The 19,731-nt window shown below is 47.3% G+C and overlaps 1 protein-coding gene across 2 annotated transcripts in view; it reads left to right on the plus strand.

Moving 5' to 3' along the window:
* The window catches only part of ALX4 (ALX homeobox 4), a 77,497-nt gene that overhangs the window by 1,142 nt on the left and 56,624 nt on the right, over positions 1-19,731 (plus strand). The window contains exon 1 of one of the 2 annotated variants that reach the window (XM_081165735.1): positions 13,200-13,322. The exons of the other annotated variant lie outside the window; for it this stretch is intronic. Coding sequence (XP_081021861.1) covers positions 13,310-13,322 — 13 coding nt within the window. The 5' untranslated portion in view covers positions 13,200-13,309. Of the gene's footprint in view, positions 1-13,199; positions 13,323-19,731 lie in introns of those variants that run through there. 2 annotated transcript variants of the gene reach the window in all.

Below are 19,731 nucleotides of genomic sequence, written 5' to 3' on the forward strand. Positions count from 1 at the left end.
TGTGTAGTGTAGAATATTATGGACTAGGTAGATACCTCTGGTCTCCAAAGTGGAAGCCTACGAAAAGGTTCAAGAGATGGGAAGGAAGGGAGACAGCCCCCTTAGGTAGAAAAATGGGTGTTTTTAAGGTATATTTTCTCCTGGGGTCGCTTGCAGATACCTCCGTTGGCTGGGTCCACACGCTAGTTAAACCCATACATGTTAAGCCAATTGACGTTCATAGGGGTGACCGTCCATTACTGGAAGACATAGATTTCAGTTTAAATTTATAACATTTATATGCATTTATAACAACTTTCTGATGCTTTGGTCCTCGTTAAGCCTTCTGTCTCCTTTCCTGGCCAAGTCTTTTCTCTTTCTCTCTCCCCCCCCCCCCCCCATATGACCAAATTCATAACGATGACTTAGATCGGTGCGTTCAAACGTTTCCTGGCTACCGACGCTCAGGTTTCCCAAAATCAGATGTCGTTCGAAAGCAACTAGGTAAAGCTTTCCGTCCGCGAAGTCTGGGTTGGCGGCGGACGCGCAGCTTTTCATTAGCGTCAATTAAATCATCTCCTCCTCGACTTGGCTTAATGAGTCGCCTTAACCCGGATTCGTTCTCGTTACAAGTTTAACGACGCGGTTAAAATGGCAGGCAAATGTTTGCTTTAGACGGTTATTCTGGGAGGATTAATTAGAGATAAGGGGTAGTGAAAATTGAAAAATAGAATTATAGAATTATCTCTCTGGGTCTTTTTTTCTCCCCTGTCGCTCCTCCTTGCAAACCCGCTCGATTCAAGGCACCTGAGAGCTCACCTTCTGCGCAATCCTAAACCTGTTTACGTCCTATTAAAAACAAAACAAAAACCCAGTGATTTCAACTGGTCCTAAAAAGCGGCGATCCTAAGTTTACACGTCGAACTTCTCATCTCCGACAAAACTTTCACCAAAGACTCAAACGGGGCAGAGGAATCAGCAATGTAATTCCAAGCGAGTGGAAACAGTTCAGTCAAAATTGGTCATTTTTTTACTTCTTGTTAAATCTATTGCATTAAGTTGATCCATTTTGGCTGGATCGTGACCAATAACGGAGAAGGAAACACTCAGGGAAGGAAACACTGTCCGACTTGAGCCTATTTCAGTACTCCGAAAAGGGTTGCTTCTAGTGTCTGTCTTTGTTACTCTTCTGTCTCCCCCTCCACTGTTACTCTTCTGTCTCCCCCTCCACTGTCCCCACCGACTCTGAGTCAGAGATACAGAGAGGTGATGGAGGATAACTGGCTCAAGGTCACCGAGTGAGCTTCACGGAGGAGCGGGGATTTGAACCCAGAACTTCTTGATCAAAGTTCAGCACTCTGTCCACTACACTCCCGTCACGCTCCTTTCGATCTCCTTGTCTTTACGACTCGATTTGTCCGTTCCAGTTGCTTTTTCCTAGTCAGGTTTACCTTCGGAGGACTCCCCCCACCCCCCACTTCACTCACTTTCTCGTTTCCAAATTCAGAGGACGTCGAAGGCACCTTCCATTTCTCCCCCCCGCCCCAACAGATTCGGAAGTCTGAGAGTGTTTTCTGACTAGAGGGAAAACCAGAGGGCCTGGGGTTACGTTAACAAGCCATCCATCACCGCAGCAGCAAAGAGAGGTCCCGATTTCTTCCAGCGCTTGCTGGCCTCCTATCCTCCCTCTTTAAACTGGCTGGTTACCTAACGAAGTAGAAGTGGGGCCGGAATTCCCCTCTTCTCGTTCGCCCCGTCGGGCTCCCTTTGCAGATCTGCTGCTGAAAGGAATCGTGTATGCAGTCTAAACGTTCAGCAGTTTGAGGTTAGGGGAATTCTGACACTCTGGGCTGCTAAGCCGGTTAGTAATAAGGAAGGTAGGAAACCCAACGTGAAAGGGCCTGTTTTTAAAAAGCAAAACAGTTCTTTTTGCTATAGGTCTGGGAACACTCCAGCTAGGGCATTTTGGAAGGGTAGGAGTTGAATTCCCTTTTAAAGAAATGCACTCCGTGTGTGTGTGTGTGTGTGTGTGTGTGTGTGTGTGTGTGTGTGTGTGGTAACAGTGTAATCCAATGCATGCCTGCTCAGAAATACATCCCATTAAGTTCAACAAGGCTGACTTCCAGGTAAATGGCAACAAGTTTGCATCCCAAACGAGCTTTCTCCCTGCGCACCCCACCTTGACAAAATATTGGGGGGGACAGCAGTCCTCACCCAAGGACCATTGCCTGTTGACCGTCTCTGTTGATTTCCAGGGAAATCAAAATACTGTACTACTGAATTAAATTATGAATCTGGACATTGGGAGGGGGGATACAGAGCCCAGAGACCACCCTCCGTCCCAGAAAGTATCAAGAATTAATTTTATAGCAGGATGTCGCCTTCGCTTTTACTACATAGGGCAAATTTAGTGGTGAGCGGGTTTCCTCTGCGAGGGAGCGCTCAGCTCCTCTAGAAACAGAAAAGGCAGCTGTCGAAACATCTTGCGGCAGAGGAGATCGGAAGGAGGCAAGCCACACCACAAGTCCCTGGTGCCACTAGGAGGGAGAGAAGAAATAACAGATTTCGGTTCCATCCTGCCTTTAAAAAAATTGTTTACACTGCCTTTCCGAAAAGCGAAGTGACTCCGAATTGGGCTGCGAAGCAAAGAAGCTCCAGGGAGGCGGTGCATGAGGAGAGAAAAAGAGAAGGCAGATTTACTGCCCGAGAAGGCCAAGGGCGGCCGAAGTCTCTCGAGAGGCTCGTCTGCTAGGCGATTTCTTCAAAGGCTGCTTCGCATTCCAGGCGCAGCCGCATTTCCACGGCCTGGGACTTCGAATGGAATCCCCGCCGGCGCGCCGAGGGAGAATCCGCGGCAGCCGCTCCGCTCCTAGAGGTGGAGCGCAAGCCATCCTGTCCTGGGTCTGCCAGCGCCAATAAGCGCCTGCTCACCGGCCCCGTAAGAAGTCACTGGCGTCAGCTTTTCAGCGCCCCCCTTCCCCACCCAGAGAATTTCAAGATGATAAATCAGGAGGACGGGGGTAGAGGTGGAAGCGCCCCTTTAGAAAATATTCCCCGACACCTGCCGTGGATCTGTTTTAAATAACCATTTGCGCGCAGTTGGACTCCACTAACAGGCTCTGTTCCGCGGCTCCTATGGGGATTCCAGCCCCAACTGAGTCGAGTGAGCGCTGGTGCTGCCTGCCTCCTTAAACCCACAGGCTTCCAGATTTCCTAAATCGGCTTCCAATCGTACTACTTCGGCTTAACAATTAATTAGCCGGTATAGTTATAAATCACGGTGTGGGGAGACGTGTTCTCATTTCTAGATGCTACCCTGCCGACGACGTGTTGTTACCACTGACGCCCATCTAACGATATTTTCTGGGAAGGAGAGCTTATTGAAACGGACCGGCCTTAACTTCCGCATTAATGAGCTTAGAAAAATAGCAATAAAAGTAATGGCCAGCTTCATAATAAATCACGATACCCTTCAAAACACACCGAGCAGCGGCGTCTTCGCTGCGATCTTCCTATTTAAAAAATAAATAAAAAATGGGAGGGGGCATAATAAAGACACAGCTACAGAGCACCCAACCCCCTTTAAATCGGAGTTATTCTTTCAAAGTGGAGCTCCTAAATTGTAACATTTTGTGTGATGTGGCTGGAAGGACAAGGGCATTTAAAAAGAGCCATCTGGATTTGTGGGGATAATTGTTTACAAGGAGCCATTAAGCGAGGAATAGTTTCTGATTAGTAGGGAGAAGTTGGCTTGGGGGTGGTGAGGTAGAAAGGAATGGGATTTCTGGGCACACGAACCACACTATATATATACATTTATCGAGAGTAAAAAGATGGATGGATGTTGGCTGAGACGGGATTACCGCCTCGCTCCTTAAAGATTCTTAATCGCTGGAGCCGCGCCATTGCTTTTCGAGCTGAGTAAACCATTTATTTGCGGAGTGTCCAGGGTGGGGCGAGCGGGGAAGGAAGAAGGGCCCTGTGCGGTTTTTGCACATACAAAAGCTAAATACATCCACACACGGGCCGCTTCGGCCAGAGCACGGCCCAAGCCACCGGCATTCGTACAAGAACTGGAAAGCAAACAGCGGCCCATTTTCAGACGCCTGGCATGAAAGGCAGCTTTCTCGGAGAGATCCGCTCCTCTTCGCCATTAGGGCTTCTTCTGCCACCGCCGCGCAATTGCAGACACGGCTCCCGGTTAGCCACTTCTGCAACCGGATCTCTTAACGATTTGTCGGCCTGGGGAATGGCCTCGCACTGCAATAAAGCGCTAATGGCTTCTGAGTGTCGTTCTGGTTAACCAGCGCGGGCGAGACTTGCCAAACCCCAACTCGTGTATTTTCTTCGCCCGGCTTCGGGCTTCCTCAGGGTGGGTGTCGATTGCCTTGCGGATCTAAGGCAGACGGAGGAGGAGATATGAAAGAAACCTACATCATCGAAGGGAACCTGCCTAGGCTTCAGCGAAGTTTTGCAATGCACTTATACAGTACACATAGCCTTAAAAAACCCATTTGTTTGGCAGGGAAGTCCCTCCAAGTTCCTGGGAAGCCACTTCCACTGGAATCAGCAGGGCTTCCTAACAGATCTGTTTAGATGGCGAAGAGAAAGGAACCACCGTCCAATAGTAAAGAAAAGATGTTGGGGTGCCCCCGGGGAGTGGGGTTTGGCGATGCGCATTTCCTTCAAGCTTTCTCGAGGCTTTTGCAAAATGGAGCCCTGTGGCCTACATGCCTCGCGGAGAAGGAACCCTCTCGATTTCCACAGACTTTCCAGGCAGTGTGGAGAATACCCGCATTCCCGTCTTAGGGTAGGGCTGGTGGGCTTAGGGCCTACTCTCCTGAGCCGACGGAAGTAACTGCCAGGCCGCTTTCCAACTAGGCCGCAATGGCACTTCCCCGTGTTTTCCCCTCAAGTGCTTTTCCAGCCGGGCCCAGGTTTGCGCTGCTCTTGGTGGGGGAATCGAGGCCCAACTGAGGCTTGTGTCCCTGTGTGACAGAGACCAAGGGGACGTCCTTAAAATAAAATTTAAAATGGCGCGGAACCCGAAGGGTGTCTTTCTAGAAAGTCTGGAAAACTTTCTAGGCTCCTAAAAAGCAAAATACATGATTCAACTGCACATGGAGAGCTACACCTACCCTAGAGAACCTTTCCCCAAAGCAGCAGCGCCATGTTTTTCTTTATTTAAGTTTGGGCTTCATAAAATCTTCCCCGAAATCAGAACATTTGCAGGGCGCGTCGAGGGTGTGAGGAGCGTTTGCCAAGGCCGTCCTCGTAGTTTCTTAGCGGGCCAACCCAGGTGGAAAGGGGAACGTATGGCTCTGTTGCTCCCTGGAAACGAAAGGCAAGAGCTTTGCGTGTTATTCATCCTGCTAAGGTGGCTCCTGAGCTCTATTCGGCCAATGGAAATGGCGACGGAGCCTCCTCCTCCTCTTTGTGGGTCCTGAAGCAAATCCTGCGCTTCGAGCCCCGGGCCTGTTATGGCGCCTCTTGATTTTTGGCTTGCGCTGCTGGTTTTTATTTCATGTTGTGTTGGATGATTTCCCCGTTTCCCCTCCCCAAAGTCCATCCATTTGATTCTTTCTAAACCTGAGAACAATAACCTAACAAGATTTAGCAAAACAGCAAAGCCCCACCATTCTCCCAGCTGCTCTTCTAGGCTGCCTTTCAATGCCCTTCGCTTTGCAGTGTCTGCCTCCCTTGGCGCACCGGACTCTTGACTGTTCCAGCATCCCGAGGGCAAGCCGTGGGCGCCGGCGGTGGGGGACGTGCCAGGGTCGGTGGGATGGAAGGACGGCACGCTTCCATGGGAGTGAGGAGCCTGCTGGGAGCCATTTCCCCAGAAAGCGCCCTCCATACATGCCCGTGTATGACTTAGCAGCCTTTGCAGCAGCGACTTTTTGCTAGATTTAAAAGCCAGCTCACGCGACCATCACCTCCGCTTTGTCCACAGCCTTGCTAGAGACCCCTGTTTCAAACAGACCCATCTCAAAGATCCCACAGATCCATTTTCCCTCTTCCACCACCAGAGCTGAGCAAAACCTCTTCAGAGCAGCTCTAGGTCTGGCTGACAGCCCTATCGGGGAAGGAGTGAGTTACTGTAGATCGGTGCGGGGGATCAGAGACGGGAGGGGAGCTTGTAAAACGGGCAGCGCCGCAGCGGAACATACATGCTCAAGAGCAGAATATGTTAGGATCAGGGTGTTCATGTCAAAATGTGAAGGGAGTCAGTTCCCATAAGCTGCCTCCATCCATCTATCCCCATAGATTGGAGGATAGGGAAGTTTTCAAGGATGCAGTCCTGGTCATTGACGTGCAGCTCGAATCTCTGACTTCAGTAGGCTTACTCCCAAGTAATAACTGCACAACGTGTAATTAATACAAAGACATTGCAATCCGAATCAAGTAAAATGCTTTAGATTCGAATTAAGGGCTTTCACTTTAGTGTGTGCAGTTGTTCTTGTACGTAAAGTGGGAAGAAAATAATTCTTTGCTTACTGACGTGTGTGTACTTTAGCAAATGGGAAGCGGAGTGACTTCAGATAAGCAATGGAACCGATATCCTGGAGCCTAGTTTTTATTCGGTTTTGGTTTACTAATGAGATTTGCGTGGATAAATGCCTCTAAATGTGCCCCTCTTTTCTTAATACGATCCTCTTTACTTTCTTGCTTCAAAACTTCTGGCTGTAGATAATCCCCTCACACACTGGAACAGCAATTAAAATAAAAAGCATATAGCCTAAGAGTATATACTTGTGTTAGAGGTGTGACGGGGGCGGGCGCGCGGCTCCCGGGTGATTTATGGCTGAAAGTAATCTGAATTACTATTTCTCAGTCTTGGAGCTGAGATAAATCATATTTCTGTATAAGGAAATGTATTGCCCTCTTGAAATATGGTTTGGGGAGGGACGGGGCGTTGGGGAGTGGGGTGGGGGTCTCTTTCGAGGCGTGCGAGAGAATGTGCCCTGGGATGTTTGCTCACCGGATTAAGAGAAAGAAAAACTGCTTTTCCTGGCACAGGAAAATCCTAAAGTGCCAGGCCTGGCAGATCATAACGACCTGTTTTATTTTAGAGCGAACAACCAAGGCAGTCTATAAAGCAGTATTGTTTGGGAGGAGTGCGCGCGCTGAGAACGTGGCTTTAGGAATTGATACAGAGAGCCGAGGTTTTTTTTAAAAATAGAACATAATCATAGAATTGTAAAGTTGGAAGGTACCCCGAGGGTCATCTAGTCCAACCTCCTGCAATGCAGGAATCTCAACTCGATTTCGGGCAATTTTAAAAACGTCCCAAAAACGAAGGCAGCCATCAGGGCCAATGGCCTTGCTGGAGAATAATCCCTAGACACGTTTAGTATCTTGACCCAAAGATGGTGAGCCAGCAGACCTGCTCTTTTGTCCCGCTCGTGTGAGTGTCTTGCGAGGGAATTCCGTGTCCTTGCAACCTGCCCTGACCTTGTCAGGTCAGAAAATAAGAGAAAGTGGTGGGGCCAGATCTAGTGTGGATACTTGTGGCCCTCCCTCCAGAAGTTGTTGGGACTACAGCTCCCGACATCTGTGACCATTAGGCGCGCTGATCGTGGCTGATGGGAGTTTGAATCCAACGACCACCTCAGCGGCGGTCCCAGATTCCCCACCCCGGGTCTAGCCTGGCCCGCTGCGGTGGGGCCCAAAGAGCACACCCGCTCTCCACGGGGTGCCCTAAACAGACACCTGGCGGTCTTGATCTGTTCTTTTGTGGAACAAGCCCACTACTCCCAGTGTCGTCTGAGCGAGCGATCCAAACCGTACAACGAGGAAGGAGGGTACTTGACCTTCCTTCGCACCACCATAATCAGTAGCCAGCCGCAGGCGACAGCCCTTCCCGATCGCCACCTGGGAATCTGTCGGACGCCCAACGCCACTGACTTGGGATCTTCTTTTGCCATCTCAGATCAGGCAGAGTAGAGCAGCGATCTTTGTCGCTGCTATGGTAAGCTCCTGGTGATTTCTGCATTTCATTTCCCTCTGACCTCACTGCATGCAAAACCACTACGACCCTGTGTTTGGATACACCTGTAACTCAGGCGAACGCATTGCATGCGTCTGATGAAGTGGACGCCAGAATGAATGTTTCTGGGTACCATCAGGCTCCTGCTTTTATTAAAAGAGGCAAACAAGTATGCCCTTTTGGAAGTGGCGACCATATAACGTTCACGGAAGATGTTGCAGACCATGCAAGGATTTTTCCTGTCACTCGCTCCTAGGAATGAGTGCAAGGAGAAACGGACGCCAGGCTTGTAACGCCAGATCGCGCTGTCCAAAAATAAGGTCCAGGTGAGAGAGATACAGGTCTCTTCATCTGGTTCCTCGTGACTCCCAGAAGCCACCTATCTGGAGGGAGAAAAATGATCGGGGGGAGGGGGGAAACCGGAGGGCTGCAATCGCATACCCACCAACCTGAGAGGAAAGGGGACTTACTTCTGAGTAGACGTGCATGCGATTGCACTGCAAGCTGAATCTGTGTCTATCCTCCCACTATCTCAGTGATCCCCCTTTAATATTATCTTTGTCTTGGACAAAACCACACTTTTAGAAGTGATTTGTTTGCTCTTCTCTAAAAGTCAATCAGGAGGATGCAATTATTGTGACGCTCAAGTTCGAGGTTATCATCTATCCCCACCACCGCCATAAAAATTTGTGCGTGTGTGCGGGATCTGTGTACAGAGTACAGCCTACACAGAGAAATTTCCTGGAGCAAGCTATTCATTTTATTACGCTTCCCAGTGGATTGGTCCAGAGTTTTAAAGGTTACTAACGACGAATTTCTGCAGAATGGTGCAGATAAAAGGCATTTCCGTCTTGCAGAGGGAGGAGGCGTTGCTCTGATAACTCTTAAATCTGTTATTTAACCCAGATCGTTTGCCTCCATCCTCTCTTATGGATGGAGAGGATATTTCAAATTGCATCGTGGTTTGTGAGCTCGCCACGACAAGATTGGCTTGCTTCTGCATTAACGATTTAGAAATAAGGGGCAGTTTAAAGAGACTCAAAGCGAAAGGTGGATGAGGTCAATCCGGTGGTCTGTTGAGAGTGAGAAGAGGAATGCTAGAAAGCCTGTCCTGGGAAGAGAGTGAAAACGGAGCAGTCCAGTTCACAAAATAAGCCGCGAACCGGTTGCCTTTAACTTAACGAAATTCAGCCAGGAAATCGGGGCTTGGGGATTTTACGGGAGGGAGCAAGAAAACGACGTAAAAGGAGGAACTGACTGCTTGACCTTCCAGATGGAATTGGACCCCAATTCCCACTTGCCCCACACAGCACAGCCAATGGTCAGGGATGATGGGAGCCGCAGCCCAATAACACCTGGAGAGAGACAAATTCCCCATCACAGTGCTATGGATTTCTTTCCTTTACTCTCTATCGACAAATCGAATGATGGTGCAACTGACTAGCAAAGGGTGACAGCTTGTAATAAATAGGCAGTTGAGCTGGAGGAATACATGTGCCAACCACCTCTCCTCACTCGAGCTATCTTTTGCCACGATTTGCAGGAGCTGTCTGAATCGGTTCTCTTCCTGGCATGAGAGGCAGCTCTGTGTGCGGTGCTGGGAGATCCAATTGAATTAGATCTTTTCTCAGAACCCCGGTAAGGGGTTCAGAATCTTCAATTTAGTCCTACCTGCTGCTCATTTGGATCTGTCATTCAGGACCAACAATGCGCTTAGGGTTGCTACTTCTGCTTCTTCTTTTTGTATCACAGTGCTCCTGTACATGAGAGAAAGAGAGTATTTTCCTGGCATTGAGATACAGTGTTGGAGCTTCTGTTGCTGGTCCTACAATGTTCTAGGAGCTTATGTGGGATTTCAAATGTGTTAAGTTTCATCAATCATCACCGTGTAAAATAAACGCATTCTGGACTTCCACAGTCAGCCCATCTCTGAGTCTCTGAGAAGGATCAAAGCACCTGCTTTGAATGAAGAAGGTCCGATGCATCTCTAGGTAGGGTTTGGAGAAACCCCCTGCCTGGAATCCTGGAGAGCTGCTGCCAGTCTGTGCAGACAATACTGAGCTAAATGGAGCAATGATACATCTCTGTGAAATGAATGGCCACAGACTTGGCTTGGGGAGCACATAGCAATTTCACCAGCGTAAACATGTCTCTTTTGCAAAATTCTCATTGTGAAGCTGGATACCACAGACCTGTAGAACTCTAATTTTCATTTTGCTGATTTGAAAGGGCTGCTGCAGCGGTGTGAACTGACCCCTCTCTAATCTTGTAAAATGCAGGTCTGAGATGAGGAGTGTCTCTTTCAAATAGACTCACTTTCATCTCTGTCTGTACCCCGGGGAACTTGAAGTACCTGGATTTAAAGCTTTAGATACACCCTGGCCTTTAACATACTGGGCATATGCCCCATGGATTGCAGTGGAATAATGGAGAGGAGACTGCCAATCTCAAACACATTGCTGAGTGTTCATTGCATCACCAATGCCAGGGTGGGTGTGTTATCATAAACACCACTTTTGGGAATGGTCAGTGTAGTTCTTTTATAGCCAAGGTCATGTCTATTTAGACGTCAGACTCGTTGAGCCGAAGAGATTCATTCCTAGGTAAATTGGCACAGGATTGCAGCTTTAATGTAGTTGCCCCAGACTGTATTATTGACATTTCATTTCCCTCTGACGTCACTGCTTACATATTCCTCACCACCTCTCATCTCTTTCTCTCCCCGCACCAGCCTCATCCTGCCAACAGGATAACAAATCATGTATCAGATGAAATTGACTCATTTACTTGCTAGGAAATTTGTTTTTGTCTGCTTCTTACTTGCTTGTTTTGCTGTTTATTTTGTTGTGTCAAAAACATGGTATCACTCACCTGTGGCCTTGAAGTGATCCAATCTTCTCCAGCACCCCCTTTCCCACTGAACTGTGTATTGGGTGTGAATGAGGCTGAGTCCTTGGTGAAGTGACTGTATGCGCTTTAGATATTGGTGCATGGAAGTTCTGTCTCTCTGTGTGTTAAATCTGTGACAGTTCATACACACATGCAAATCATCATGAGGCTGCAGCCATCAGGCGATGAACATGCAGGGATGTCTTGAAAGAGCCCTTTGAACTGATTAGCACATGATACAGGGATGGGAAACATGTGGTCCTCCAGAAGTGTTGAACTACAACTCCCATAGTCATTTATCATTGGCCACAATAGGGCCCAACAACAGTTGGAAGGCCATCTCTGCTGTACCAGAAAGCTGAAGAGCAAGTTATGTCATGCAAGCAAAGCAACTTGCAAGTAATTATTAACTTTTGTCTTTTTTGCATGGGGGGGCACTTCAGAGAGATTTCCCTCAATGTTTGGTTGATTTCTAGGTGAGAGCACAAAAGAAAGGTGTACAATGATATACGCCCAATGTTCTTGGCTCCTCAACCAGGAATGGGCAACCTGCGGCCTTCAAGATGTTATTGGACTCAGCTCCCATCAGACCCAGCCAGCATGGCCAATGGTCAGGGATGATGGGAGTTGTAATCCTAGCAACATCGGGGGGGGGGGGCACAGGTTGCCCATTCCTGCTTCAGAACAAGGATGGTGCAGCGTTGAAGTTGGCCTGGAGATCCAGGGCCCAAGGTGAGGAAGGGGCAACAGTCCATCCTGAAGCAAGGTAGGGAAGAAAAATGTCCTGATAGTGGTGGGGCATTCTGACCAGCTCTTGCAAAGGAGAGTTGTCTTTTAAGTGGCACTGCACTCATCATAGCAATGTCCCTGATTTTTGGATCAAACTTATACAGTGTATTGAAGATGGCTAACCCCCTCCCCCCGCCTCCAAATTATGGGAGTGAAGGAGCCATGGATATTGTTATTGGCATCCATCTCTCTTGGGGAACAATGGAAGAATCTGTGCCTTTGGGGGTGAAGTCAAACCACTGGAGAGTTACATGTACGCTTTTCCCATGGATATAGTGCCATCTAAAGAGGCAAAAGGGATGCGGGTGACGCTGTGGGTTAAACCACAGAGCCTAGGGCTTGCCGACCAGAAGGTCAACAGTTCGAATCCCCGTGACAGGGTGAGCTCCCATTGTTTGGTCCCTGCTCCTGCCAACCTAGCAGTTTGAAAGCACGTCAAAGTGCAAGTAGATAAATAGGTACTGCTCCGGCGGGAAGGTAAACGGTGTTTCAGTGCGCTGCTCTGGTTCGCCAGAAGCGGATTAGTCATGCTGACCACATGACCTGGAAGCTGTACGCCGGCTCCCTCGGCCAGTAAAGCAAAATGAGCGCTGCAACCCCAGAGTCATCCGTGACTGGACCTAATGATCAGGGGTCCCTTGACCTTTACCTAATGAGGCAAAAGGTGAACAAAAGCTGAAGCTCATAAACAGAATAAGTCATAGGCGTGTGAGAAAGGAGAAACTTGACTCTAGGGATAAGAAAGACTAAAGATCAAAAGAAGAGTCGCTGTAAAAATCCATTGGTTTTTATTTATTTTTTAAGTTAAAGTTTCACTGTCTCCTGTTGAAATAAATTTAGTTTGGGCTGGTTCTGCTCAGAGTGATCAAGTGAAGAATGGACGAGGTGAAGTGTGTGTGTGTGTGTGTGTGTGTGTGAGAGAGAGAGAGAGAGAGAGAGAAGCATCAAAAGAAAAAGAGAGGCTGAAATCCTAACCACATTTACCTAGGAGTAAGCTCCATTGAATACTGTAGGACTTACTTCTGACTATCCATGGTTAGTCTTGGATTATACGGTTTGATCGAGACTAGGGATGAGATGAGGACAATTAGGACAGCAGAATTTGGTCTGCACCAGTTCAGACAGCCGGTGGGAATACAGTGTGTGTGTGTGTGTGTGTGTGTGTGTGTGAGAGAGAGAGAGAGAGAGAGAGAGAGAGAGAGAGAGAGAGAGAGAGAGAGAGAGAGAGAGAGAGAGAGTTGCCCTCACCTGCAGCCACTGCACATGGCGCTCCGTGTGTAGCTCAGGCCTCTGGTACAACTTAGCAGAAAAGCCCACGGCAGGATTGGAACTCGCGGCAGCCTGCGGCTCCCCGCCGCTGGCTTTCATCTTACCCGCTCTCCTTCCTGGAGCGACTCCCATTGGCTACCGCGGTGCCTCTCGCTCGGAGCTAAGAGTTCTGACGCGGCTTGCGCCTTCGCCTTCCCTCTTGCACAACAGGGGTCGCCAGCGCGGTCATTCAAACGGCTCCAGCGCCCTCCCAGCGAGAGGGGAGGGGGAGCGAAGGATCTGGTTTTAGAAGTTGGAGAGAGGCGCCTGGAGCTTGGAGCGAGTCCTTCCTCGCCTGGAGGCAGCATCGGAGCCCTTTCCGTCTGCACATGCAACGAGGCTGTGGGATTCTTCATGCGCCTGAAAGGTAGGGCTTTTCCCAGACCAGATGTGCCTGCATCTCTTTCACAGAGAGGGAGAAAGAAGCTTTGTTGCTGTTGATTTGGCCGCCTTAAGAGGAGGCTTGTTTGCAGCAATGATGTGTCAAAAGATCCAAACTGCCAGACCTCTCCCCCTTTCCTCTATGCATTCTTCTTCTTTCTGGGCAACTAGAAAAAGAAAGAGAGAAGATTTCCTTTCCTACTTGGCCTGTTTATTTTCCAGTTGCTTTGCTCTGAAATTAACTCTGTTTTCTCCATGGCTTTTCACACTGGCGCCCCCTAAAAGGCATTTTTTTTCTTGCCAAGGCCAAAACAACAAGAAGTGGGGAAGGAAGAAGCTGAAAAGTCTCTCCCCCCCCCCACCTCTGTTTTTGATAGCAAGCCACCCACTGCAAAGCAGATGAAACAGAGGAGGATCTGCCTGGGTGAAAAGTTTGGAGATGCTTCCCAAATGTGTCTGCTTGGATGAGACGCCTATCCTCAACAAGATGTATGGAGGCCAGACAGCACACATGAAGAGAGAGAGAAAGAGTGTGTGTGTGTGTGTGTTATCTGGGCCTGTAGGCTGTTTATTTTGCGCTTCCTTCGGGTGTGCGTTCAATGTGGTTGCATGACTAAACCGGCTGGAGTGATTCACTGGCTGCCTTTCTGGGTGACTACTCAAAACAAGTTGTGAATCAATAGAGATGTTTTGGCTCTGCTCCTCAACCTCCCAAGTTAATGCACTCAGGGCTTAAGGAGAGTTAATTTACAGACTTGCAGGCTCTCGAAGCCAGCAGATTTATTCCCCCCTTTTTTCCGCACACAGCCATGATGTGTTTTCCCTTGCAGAACAGAGGGTAAGTTTTGGACTGCCAAAACCCTGATGTGAAGGTGCCAGTCACACTCTCATCTTCCCCAGTCTCTGTCCAAGACATTTCGCTTCCTGGAGTCCAAATGAAGCCCTTGCCTCCTGACAGGACCAAGGCTTGAAACAGTTTTGCGGCACCAATTTCTGCTGTCTTTCCTCTTAGTGAAGGTCACTAAACCCAGCTGCATGGCAGGTCTGGTCCTGCTGTGACTCTTCAGTATCCCATGTTTCTGATTCAGTGGCCAGCCACATCATTAACATTCATGGGCTCAGCAGAAGAATATGAGAATTTAAGTCTGGGCAGGACTTTGGGGCGGAGACCCAGGTCCTCACTCAGCAGAATGAGCTAGGGAGGTCTCCTGGTGAAGCAAGGCTGTTGGTTTACCATATTTTGAAGCAAGTGAAGTTAGTACCTAAAGATGGCTCCTCATATACAGATATTAAGTCCAGAGTCTAAAATGACCCAGATGCACCGCTAGATAGGAATGTTTAAATTTATCAGTTTTTTGAAGTAGCCTATCTATACTTCAGTCTTTTAACCAATTTAATAGTCTTGGCTTTCCTAGGAATCATGGGAAGTTCTGAGAAGACTTTCTTACTGAATCTAGATCTAGACTCTTCTCTAGAAGGACAATTGCCCGAGTTTCTGAGAATGCTAGACACCACTACAAAACGACAGTTGCCTGCATTTCTCATGAAGAGGGATTTTTTGCTGAAGCAATTTAATTCTAGGTGTACTTATGCCCTGTATGGCAAAAGGGAGAAGAAAGTAAAGGAACTGGTCAGTGCTTTCATGGTGAGTTGAAGACAGAATAAATAGTCTGAGTGTGGACTACTTTGTGCCTTCATTCAGTGTTCATCCTTTAGCAGTGATGTGTCTATGTATACAAACTTCAAATATAAACAAGCACATAGTAGGCAAGATGGGAAAAACAACTAAGATGTTTGGATGTCCAGCCGAACCTGAAAATTTGAGATGCTATGCATGAGACAGCTTTTGAAAGTTTCTCTGAGTATCCTTAAAAATCGAAACTAAGTTTCAGTTTAGTTTACTGGTCAACCACTTACAATACATAGCTGTCAACCTACAGATTTGAAAATAAGGGGTCAGCAGCCTTGAAAATAAGGGACCAGCAGCCAAAATAAGGGACCCACAGCCTCACCTGTTCCAGGCACTCCAGTCTTCCTGTCCTCCTGCAGTCTGGTCAAACTCATGCTGGTAGCTTCGAGAACACTGTCCAACCAACTTTGTAACCAAAGGTTCAACTGAATAGAATCTGAATCACATGCACCACAAGGCCTATGCAGCCTCAACTTAAGATTGCTCCCCTGCCTGGCTTTGCACTGCAAAGTTTGCAGCAGCACGTGCAACAAAATGGCGTCCAGCATTCAAAAAACCCCTCAGCTTGCATTAACTAGCCACACACAAGGCATCCAAGCTCCACCCCCCAGTCATTCTTAGACTTCTTATTGGGTGAGCAACACAGCCAAGCAACACAGTTGGAGCCTCCCTCCTCCCTGGCCGGCAGGGAGGGAGGGAGGGAGGGGAGCTGCTTCCTTTGAAATTTAAGGGACATCATTTAAGGGACATTTAAGGGACATCCATCAATAAGGGACAGCAGCGGGACATGGCGCTGGAATAAGGGACTGTCCCTTCAAATAAGGGACACTTGACAGCTATGACAATAACAAACTCTGAATGTGACATGACACAAAATACAATATAAAGCAGCACTAAACCTAATACAGCTTGACCATGAACATTTGAAACTCCATGAAATTCTTCCTAAGATTCAGGTCACTCTAAGGCCCTGTTTGCACTACACATTTAAAGCAGTATCATACCCAGTTCCCAGGTTCATTTGGGGGGGGGGGGAGCCACGACTGTTTCAAGTGGTATGATACAGCTTTAAATGTATAGTGCAAACAGGGCCTAAGATATATTGTCAGTGTGCAAGGTGGGAAATGTAATGAAATAGTACATCTTGATACTAGATCCTAGTATAAGTAACTGAACTGTATAGTTTTGGATGGAAAAGCACAGGCTGTGGAAGTACTAGATGATAATTCTTAGAAACTAAATAGTGTGATGTTTATGCTATTAATTCACTTATTGACTGTAAAGGTACCCCTAATCGTAAGGTCCAGTCATGGATGACTCAGGGGTTGCGCGCTCCTCTCTCGCTTTATTGGCCGAGGGAGCTGGCATTTGTCCGCAGACAGCTTCCGGGTCATGTGCCAGCATGACTAAGCTGCTTCTGGCGAACCAGAGCAGTGCACGGAAACGCCGTTTATCTTCCCATTGGAGCGGTACCTATTTATTTACTTGCACTTGACGTGCTTTCGAACTGCTAGGTGGGCAGAAGCTGGGACCGAACAATGGGAGCTCACCGCGTCACGGGGATTCGAACTGCCGAGGTTCTGATCAGCAAGCCCTAGGCTCTGTGGTTTAGACCACAGCGCCACCTGCATCTGTAAGAGTTGTTTATTTGCATCAGCTACCCATGTAGGCTTTGAATATAAGAACAATTTTAAAACAATAGACTGGAGAAGGATGTTAGATAACAGATTGTATGGTATCTGGTGAAATTTTCTGGCTTCACTGTTAGATGATGAGAAAGAAAGAAAATTTTTAATTAGATCTATTCATACTTTTTTTAAAAAAAAACCTCTAAAGGCTTTCCCCAATTTAATTTTGCCATTAATGGTAGTTAGTGTTTATTCAGAAATAAGTCCCACTATTCAGCTGGGCTTCTTATTCCCCAGCAAGTGTCCATAAGATTATTATACGTCCCTTATTTGGAATCCAGAGTTGTTAGAAACAAAGCACATTTAGCATACTTCTCTACATTTCCATAATAAGGTTTAGTTGCCATCTCAGAATTTAGTTTATTGATGCAGCTTGTTGACAGCTGCATGAAATCTGAAATTTGGTACATGTCTGAAGTGAATGGCAGCAGGGAGAGTATACCACATAACACCGGTCTTGAAAGACCTACATTGGCTCCCAGTACGTTTCCGAGCACAATTCAAAGTGCTGGTGTTGACCTTTAAAGCCCTAAACGGCTTCGGCCCAGTATACCTGAAGGAGCGTCTCCACCCCCATCGTTCTGCCCGGACACTGAGGTCCAGCGCCGAGGGCCTTCTGGCAGTTCCCTCATTGCGAGAAGCGAAGCTACAGGGAACCAGGCAGAGGGCCTTTTCGGTGGTGGCGCCCGCCCTGTGGAATGCCCTCCCATCGGATGTCAAGGTGATGGACAACTACCTGACATTCAGAAGACATCTTAAGGCGGCCCTATTCAGGGAAGCTTTTAATGTATGATATTTTAGTGTTTTTTGGTTTCTGTGGAAGCCGCCCAGAGTGGCTGGGGAAACCCAGCCAGATGGGCGGGGTACAAATAATAAATTATTATTATTATTATTATTACTGGCTTCTTGCATTATGTTTTGCATCCGTACTATAAGATGCATTCTTCAGGTGTCCTGCCAATTGGCAATCATAATTTGCAGAGATGATCTCTGCAAAACCACTATTTCTTATGTTTCTTTTAATTAGCTAACCCTCAAAGGAAGGTGCTTGGGTCCATCCCACAGCACTGTGTTAACATCCAGATTATGAAGCAGCTAAATCAAAGTGCTTGGTGTTAAGATGTTTTATAATCGCTTAGTGTTTACAGTACATAATCCTATACATGTCTGCTCTGTCCACTGAATTCAGTGGGGTTTACATCCTGATAGGTGATTATAGGATTCCAGCCTTTCAGTGTTTTAAATCTAAGTGCTCCATCTTAACTGTTTGGTGGATCAGAATGATCAATTAAGAAAATATAATCCAGATTGCACCACACTGTTAAATTTCCTTGATTTGTAATTCAGTGCCAGGTAAAGGGACCCCTGACCATTTGATCCAGTCGTGGACGACTCTGGGGTTGCGGCGCTCATCTCGCTTTATTGGCCGAGGGAGCAGGCGTACAGCTTCTGGGTCATGTGGCCAGCATGACTAAGCCGCTTCTGGCGAACCAGAGCAGCGCACGGAAACACCTTCCCGCCGGAGCGGTACCTATTTATCTACTTGCACTTCGTACTTTTGAACTGCTAGGTTGGCAGGAGTCTCCTGTCTCATAGTTGATGAAAGGAGGAAGATAATAATGGAAGCCCTATTCAGAACCATAATTTTGGGTCTCATAGTGAGAAGCCTCTGTATTTCTCCACAAATGTGGAGACTGCTGAGCTGGATTTTGAGCATTGTCCAAACTCTTTCCCATCTGTAAAGTGGAGGATTTGTTTCTTTGTTTGTTTAAAGCTGTAGCACAGCATTGTTGTGAAGGGAAACTAAAAAATAATTGTGAGCCCTTTGCAAAAGCAATGCACAGCTTTTATATTGTGCTTTGTAGTGTTCAGGCACTTCCCATACATTATCTTAGAAATCCATACAACAACCCTGCAAGGTAGGTTGATATTATTATCCCCATGTTACAGATCAGAAGTACTGAGAGAATAGGGGCTTGTTTACAGCCATTTAATGAGCTGTTGACTGAGCTGCCCACACTATTAAATGGAAGTCGGTAGTGGTGGTAATAGGTTGGGTAGGGAAGCTGATGAATATACTTCTAGCATTTTAATATGCTGCCAGGTAGAAGGTTTCCTGAAGACTGAAGACCTGGCCGCCCCGCCATACTTTCTCTATGTCTGTCTTCATTCACACTCATTTAAATACCTGGCATATCAAAACAATGTGCCATATTGGTTGGATATGGTAGGATATGGTGTTCTACCTCATTTATGGAGTTTGAATTAAAGGGTCTTCCCGTCTTCTCTAGCTCCACATAGTCTGAATGATTCCAGGAAGAGGTTTATTTATTCAAAAGGTTTATAATCTATTTTTTGAGAACCATGCTCCACAATTCAGAGACATTTGCACCAGTTTTTTCCATTCAAGAACACCCGTCAATCCTTCTCAAATCCCACTAGTATCCTGGGCTTTTTTCTTGACCATGTGGGTGGTCAACCTTTGGCATGGATGTCACAAGAGGAAAAGGCCTCAGAGCACAAGGGTTTGTGGCACACCTGGGCAGGAGCACGAGGGTCTGTGGTGGGCCTGTCTCTGGTGAGGATCTTTGCTATCCTGCAGCGCACCCCGGGCCTAACAAATTTGAAGGGAAACTACTCAAAGGCATGGGGACTGTAATAGGCCCTGCAGCACACACAAGAGAAGCAGCCTCTGAATATTTTGGCAAGTTCGCCATGAATGTGTCCAACAAAGTGGGCTGCTATTAATTTTTCAGCATTTCATATTTACAAATGGATTTTTTCTGGAAGCAAATAGCATGGAAAGGATCCTAAACTCGTGCTATATCCTGCTGTATTTCTAGGAGTGTGTGAAAACTCAAAAAGATTGTGGAAATTAACACTTGGGGAAATGTTGAGAAAACAGAATAAACTGCCATGTGAACGAGACCTTAGTTACAGACAGGAAATTACTTTAATGGAGAAGAAGTTTTTTGTGGCATAGACTTTCCTGTACTAGAGCCCAGCATTGGGTGCAT

The sequence above is a fragment of the Podarcis bocagei genome (genome assembly GCF_964188305.1).
Source record: "Podarcis bocagei genome assembly, chromosome: 1".
In the NCBI taxonomy this organism is placed as follows: domain Eukaryota; kingdom Metazoa; phylum Chordata; class Lepidosauria; order Squamata; family Lacertidae; genus Podarcis; species Podarcis bocagei.